This window comes from Blennius ocellaris (assembly GCF_963422515.1).
Source record: "Blennius ocellaris genome assembly, chromosome: 23".
Taxonomy (NCBI): Eukaryota; Metazoa; Chordata; class Actinopteri; order Blenniiformes; family Blenniidae; genus Blennius; species Blennius ocellaris.
The window spans coordinates 18,891,300-18,898,179 of record NC_137672.1 but is presented as its reverse complement, the minus strand read 5'-3'; the positions used below and the strand labels follow the sequence as shown (position 1 = coordinate 18,898,179).

Genomic DNA, 6,880 nt, shown 5'->3' with positions numbered 1-6,880 from the left:
TGAAGGACAGACTCACAGGTACAGATGGGGCTACTACAGTTTTACTAGCTGCAAGTGTTTGATGTTGTAGGCCTCCTCGCCAGTGTGCATGTGTGTGTGTGTGTGTGTGTGTGTGTGTGTGTGTGTGTGTGTGTGTGTGTGTGTGTGTGTGTGTGTGTGTGTGTGTGTGTGTTTTAGGTGATAATGAAACAACTGGAATTTGTGTTTGCGAGCCTCCCCTCCGGTCATTTTCCATCATGTCTGCTCGAACAGGGAGAACTTTGACCTTTGCATGTTCAAAGCCGGCCTGACACACACACACACACACACACACACACACACACACACACACACACACACACACACACACACACACACACACACACACACACACACACACACACACACACACACACACACACACAGCTGTGCGATGAGGCCATGAGGGTGAACAACCTGCTTGTACCCCTCCCCCCACCCCCTCCCCCCCCCCCACCACTAAAAACAAATTAATTAATACTCACTAATTTAAACATCTGCTTTCAACCCCAGAACGTTTCCTTTGTGTTGGCGCCCCCCAGTGGAGAGCGCTGGTACTGCGCCCCGGCTTCAGCTTTGTATTAGAGATCCGCCGCCGACAGCGCCATCGTGTGTCCGTACGGATGTCGGCTTGTCCTGATTATCTTCACGCCGTATCGTTTTCTACTGCATGTGTGGACCGTTCCGTTTCCAACAAAACCACAGCGCCCCCTCGTGGCCCGGCAGGCCCACTGCATGTTTTCAACGTTTCTGCCGTCGTCGTGTGAACGGACATCGTTTTCATAGCAGCGATTTAAAAACGCTAAACATTTCTGAAACGAACAAAACGTTACGGGAACGTATACCCGACGATCTACTTCTCTATATTATTCTTAATTATTTTTCAAATATTATTAAGATTAAAATTTAAATAATTACTAAATACATATCCAAGCATCAAGGACATTTAAAATATTAATAATAATAAATCTTTTTTTTTTAATAATTTACTAAATACTTAACGTGCACCAAGCAGATTTAAAATATTAATAATAATAATAAAGAAAAATGTTAATAATTTACTAAATGCATATCCAAGCATCAAGGAGATTTAAAATATTAATAATAATAAATTTAAAAAAATTATAATTGACTAAATACTTAACGTGCACCAAACAGATTTAAAATATTAATAATAATAATAAAGAAAAATGTTAATAATTTACTAAATGCATATCCAAGCATCAAGGAGATTTAAAATATTAATAATAATAAATTTAAAAAAATTATAATTGACTAAATACTTAACATGCACCAAGCAGATTTAAAATATTAATAATAATAATAAAGAAAAATGTTAATAATTTACTAAATGCATATCCAAGCATCAAGGAGATTTAAAATATTAATAATAATAAATTAAAAAAAATTATAATTGACTAAATACTTAACATGCACCAAGCAGATTTAAAATAATAATAATAAAGAAAAATGTTAATAATTTACTAAATGCATATCCAAGCATCAAGGAGATTTAAAATATGAATAATAATAAATACTTTTTAAAATAATTTACTAAATACATAACATGCACCAAGCAGATTTAAAATATTAATAATAAAGAAAAATGTTAATAATTGACTACATATCCAAGCATCAAGCAGATTTAAAATATTAATAAATAAAAATATTAATAATTTACTAAATATACATCCAAGCGGATTTAAAATCTTAATAATAAATAATAATTTACTAAATAAATATCCAAGCGGATTTAAAATCTTAATAATAAATAATAATTTACTAAATAAATATCCAAGCGGATTTAAAATCTTAATAATAAATACAAATTTAAATAATTTACTAAATACATATCCAAGCACTAAGCAGATTTAACATATTTATTATAACAATTCTAATAATTACTATTATTAATATAATAATGATCAGAGGTCCTGTTCCAATTGAAAATGCAGTTTTTGTTTCAGGAAAGTTTCTGAGATGTTTTTTTGAAAATGACGTAGTTCACGTCGGTGCCGTTTCACAACCCAGCGGCTGACGGAGGTTTTTTTTTTTTAATCCTGCGTCTCACCGTCAAAAGTAAACAGCCGTCAAAGCCGCGTCCAAACGCGATTAACGACGAGTCGACGGCGGACGGGAAGAGAAAAAAAGTGAAACTTGTGCAGAACATCAGCGGAAAAGCAGATTTAATATCCGGCGGCTTTGGCTTCCTTCACCGTGGAAACCTCAAATTCCTGGTGAGAATCGTACATTTGGGACATTTTAATCTGCAGCGAGGACACGGACGGCCGGGGGAGCGCTAACGAGTGAAGAGAGGAGGGAGATAGTGGAGGTCAGAGAGAGAGAGAGAGAGAGAGAGAGAGAGCGAGACGTGAGGACAGGCCACCCACGCTGTGCGGTCAGAGGTTCACCTGCAGTTCACGCCGGCCGTAACGACGCCCCCGGGGAGGAAACGAGGGAGAGGTGGGGACGCAGGAGTGATCGTTTGGGGTTGTTGGAAGCTCAGGAGACGATTCGGTCAAACATTGAAGAAGAAGAAGGAGAAGAAGAAGAAGGAGAAGTTTGAGGCCGACTCCTGCAGACGCTGCAGGTTCAGCCGGAGGTCAGTGAACGCAACACACACTGGACACATGCTAACGTACATATTCTGACTCTGGATCTGTAATGAATGGACGGAATCCAGAAGCGTACGTCCAACGGTTGAAGGCGTCCAACATGAGGCTCCGGGACCGAAGCTGGACGCCAAAAAAACCCAAATAAATGTTTTTAAAAAATCAAAGAAAGGTGATTTTTCTTTCACAAATGTCTCAGGAGGAAGGAGAAGAAAGAGGAAGTCAGTAGAAGTGAAAATGAAGCCTCCTATCATCCGTTACCTCATTCTCATCTCAACACCGCCCCCTGTGGCCACTGGCGGTACTGCATCATTTAGTCCACAGGAGACGGATGAAGATAAAAATTTAACTAATTAAGATTGTCGATAAGTTTTATCCACACTGTGTTTCTGTATCGACTCCAATACTGGTCTATTATTTATTCTTTGATCTACTTTGAAGTAACAATTAAAATGACATGAAACAGCTAATGTCAACATAGAACACATTTCATTATCAATTATTACTATTAATGATTTTTAATGCAAACATATGACTTCGCTAGTTTTTGTTTTGATTAATCACAAGTAAACATTCATCAGAAATGCAGTTTTATTGATAGCGTGACGCAGAGTATTGCTCTTTGTGGACATTGATTCAAACACACGTCAAAAGAAGCTCCGTGCTCGAGACCGTCGGCCATTTCTTCTTTGTTTTTTTTTCGCCGTCGTCTCGTTCATGCAGGAGAAACACAGATTCCGGTTTTACAAAGAAAACATTCCGTCAGTTTTACGGCTGGAAGGCAGTTTGTTAGTCAAAAGAGCTTCAAAGCGTCGTGGCTTTACGTGAACCTAAAATAACTCACTTAACTTCTTTTGTTAATTTCTTTTTAAAAGTAGAGCAGGAACTTTGGCTTTCCTTTGGTTCGGAGTCACAGCGAAGCTTAAAGGCTTATAAACATTTTAAAAAAAACTCAACGTGAAGCTTCGTGAATTTGTCCAGAGGAGACGAGACCTTCGGGGACGGTGTCGTCTTGGAATCTGGTCTTTGATTTGGGTCTCATTGATTCTCTGGGATGAAAACTGAGGAACCTTTCAGGACACTTCTGCCTCTGGACGTCGTCCACGGCTACAAAACAAAACGGCGTCTCTTTATTCCGGATTCCGATTGAGAGGAAACGTCTCGTCTCCAACTTGTTGCTTTTTCTCTGTCAAAGCGTGTCGACATGTCGTGATGTATTTCACTCTTTGAAGAAAACGCCGAAAGTCCAAGTTTCGGCATGAATTTAGCAGCGAAAATCAGGATTTTCTGATTTTACAAAACTGCTTTTTCTTCCTTTGAAGTCCCCCCCCTCCCCCCCCTCGCTTCCCGCCCCTCCCCCGAGACATGATTCAACCTGAACCGAGGCCGTTTGGTCGCCGTGGAAGACGTCCAGTGCTTTTCTGAGATGGAGGGAAAACGACCACGGGGGAGTCGTTTCCTGGACGACTCTCTTGTATTTTGTCATTCGTGGAAACTCAATGAAAGGGAGTTTCAGACATCAGCAAAAAATATGGAACCATTTTGCATTGAAACCAAAAAAAACAACAACAATGGATCGAGATAATTATGAACAAGTATTTCAAGCTATTTTGGAAACATCAAAGTGACACAAGTGAATCTTAGGATCGTCTCAGTCTGTCAGTATTTCCCAAATGTGAGTCGAGACGAAAAGCGACGAGGCTCTTTTTGGGTGTCGTTTCCCGTTTTCCGCACATTTTCTTACACATTTTCCCTGAAAACAAAACAAAACAAGCCACCAGGTTTCTTTCAAGTCGAACGAGGATCAGTGTCTCTGAACTAGAAATTTACTGAAGTCAGCGAGAAAAAACGCGAAACTCGCGGTAACATGTTAGTAACTGATTCTGGAGAGGGAACAATTAGTTACAAGACCTTCTGGGTACAAGTAAACAAACATGGCCGACCCGTAGTGGTTCGATTCGCCATCTGTGTTCTAGTTTTATCGTCCATATTGGTAGTTTAGTAGAGACTCTACCCTGATAGAATCCAGATGTTCTCTGATCACGTCTGTGTGGTTCCATCCCATAAATACGTGAAATGCTGTCGTTTTTAGGTTGTTGCAAATAGATACGCTCGTCGATAACAAGTTGCGTGAACAATGAATTCGGTCCTGTAATGTGTTTTCTGCCATCTTTCAAGTGAAACCGTGAAACTTTTGTCTTGTTTTGGGTCTCCGTTTACACGACAAGCCACTGAAAACAAAACTTTTTTTTTAAATGGCTTCCAAGGTGGAACTTTTTGAAAATGCTCAGTGTTCGTCGTCACGTACAAAAAAAAAAATTTACATTTCTGGAAACATTCAGGCTCCGTCCTGAGAAGACGGCGAAGACAATTAACCAACGGCGCCAACTCGTGGCCCGGCACGCCAAATACATCGTCATCGGTGCGTCACACTGTTGCCGTGTGAACGCGGAACTTTTCAGCGATGAAAAAAACATTTTAAGCATTTTCACTTGAAACGTTGTGTAAACATGATTTTCAAAACCACCGATGTTGATACAAGAAAGAAAAGTTTCGGGGGAAAAGTTTCCACAATAACTTGTTTTGGTTTTTTTTACTTTGCTAATCTCGCCGATGCTATCAGGCGATCAAATGACACACACACACACACACATGGAAAAGGTGAGTGTTTTCATTGTGTGTGTGTGTGTGTGTGTGTCTTTATCGCCAACATCATCGATGTAAAACACGTTTCCTCCCCATAAAGCTGAAGCTCCCAGATCAGTCGGAGCAAATCCCCGACTTAACCCGCGGAACCCGGGCGAGTGCTGCGAGAGAAAGGGAGCGAGGCGGGGGAGGGGAGGGGAGGGGAGGGGAGGGGAGGGGAGGAGACGGAGGGGTGAGACGAGGTTTTCGGGCTAAAAATCAAAGCGAAATGCTCAGTTTCATATTTAATAACTCAACGGTGCTTTGTCGACTTTCACAATCTGATTGTATTTTGAAGGCAAAACATCAAAGGCAGCGTCGGCGCTCAAAGGCCATTAAAAAGAGCACGTGAGGTGAAATAATTCTTTACTTGGAAACGTCACATCTCTAAAGTTTGTGGGGAAGCAGCGGGGGAGGGGGAGATCAAGCAACATCGACATCACAACCACCCCGATTCTGTTTTTCCGCCATTTTTTATTCCTCTTTTTCTCTGCGTGAGGCGGAAAAGAGGCGCTGGGGTCTGAGGGGGGGGGAGGGGGGGAGATGAAAGGGGTGACGCGGGCGTGACGAGGCGCACGCTGAGATCTGACGGCGACGGGGAAACGCGCAAGCAACGGGATTCCAACCGACCCGACAGCGACGGACGGACGGACGGAGAGTGAAGCTCCAGAAGCGAAGGGAAGGAAAGGAGGGATTCCAAGTTCACTTTCAGAAACTTCACGTTTGTTTCTAATTGTGTGAGTTTGTTCTACTTTTTTTTTTTTTCTTTTTTGGTTTTTCCTTCCCACTTTCTCCGTCGTGGTCGTGGTCGTCACTGCGCCGCCTTGGCCGGTCCAAACGGTCCCACCATCTTCATGGCGGCGTAGTTCTGTGAAGGAGCCGCACAGTTAATCTCTTTTCTTTTCTTTTCTTTTCTTTTCTTTTCTTTTCTTTTCTTTTCTTTTCTTTTCTTTTCTTTTCTCGGCCGTGAGACAAAAAAAATACAAGAAATCATTCCTCAATGATTCTCCCATATTTCAGTTATTGTGCTGAAGTCTGGGGTAATACTTCTACCACTAATACTTCTACCAGTACCACTAATACTTCTACCACTAATACTTCTACCAGGACCAATAATACTTCTACCAGGACACTAATACTTCTACCACTAATACTTCTACCAGGACACTAATACTTCTACCACTAATACTTCTACCAGGACCAATAATACTTCTACCAGGACCACTAATACTTCTACCAGTACCAATAATACTTCTACCAGGACACTAATACTTCTACCAGTACCAATAATACTTCTACCAGGACACTAATACTTCTACCACTAATACTTCTACCAGGACACTAATACTTCTACCACTAATACTTCTACCAGGACCAATAATACTTCTACCAGGACACTAATACTTCTACCACTAATACTTCTACCAGGACACTAATACTTCTACCACTAATACTTCTACCAGTACCAATAATACTTCTACCAGTACCAATAATACTTCTACCACTAATACTTCTACCAGGACCAATAATACTTCTACCAGGACACTAATACTTCTACCAGGACC

General features: G+C 40.8%; 1 protein-coding gene across 1 annotated transcript in view; it reads right to left on the bottom strand.

Annotated features, from left to right (window-relative positions):
* Positions 1–3,214: 3,214 nt before the first annotated feature.
* Positions 3,215–6,880, bottom strand: part of dysf (dysferlin, limb girdle muscular dystrophy 2B (autosomal recessive)) — an 80,285-nt gene continuing 76,619 nt past the window's right edge. The window contains 1 exon segment of the mRNA XM_080519169.1: positions 3,215–6,183. Within this exon segment, the coding sequence (XP_080375295.1) occupies positions 6,127–6,183 (57 nt within the window). The 3' untranslated portion in view covers positions 3,215–6,126.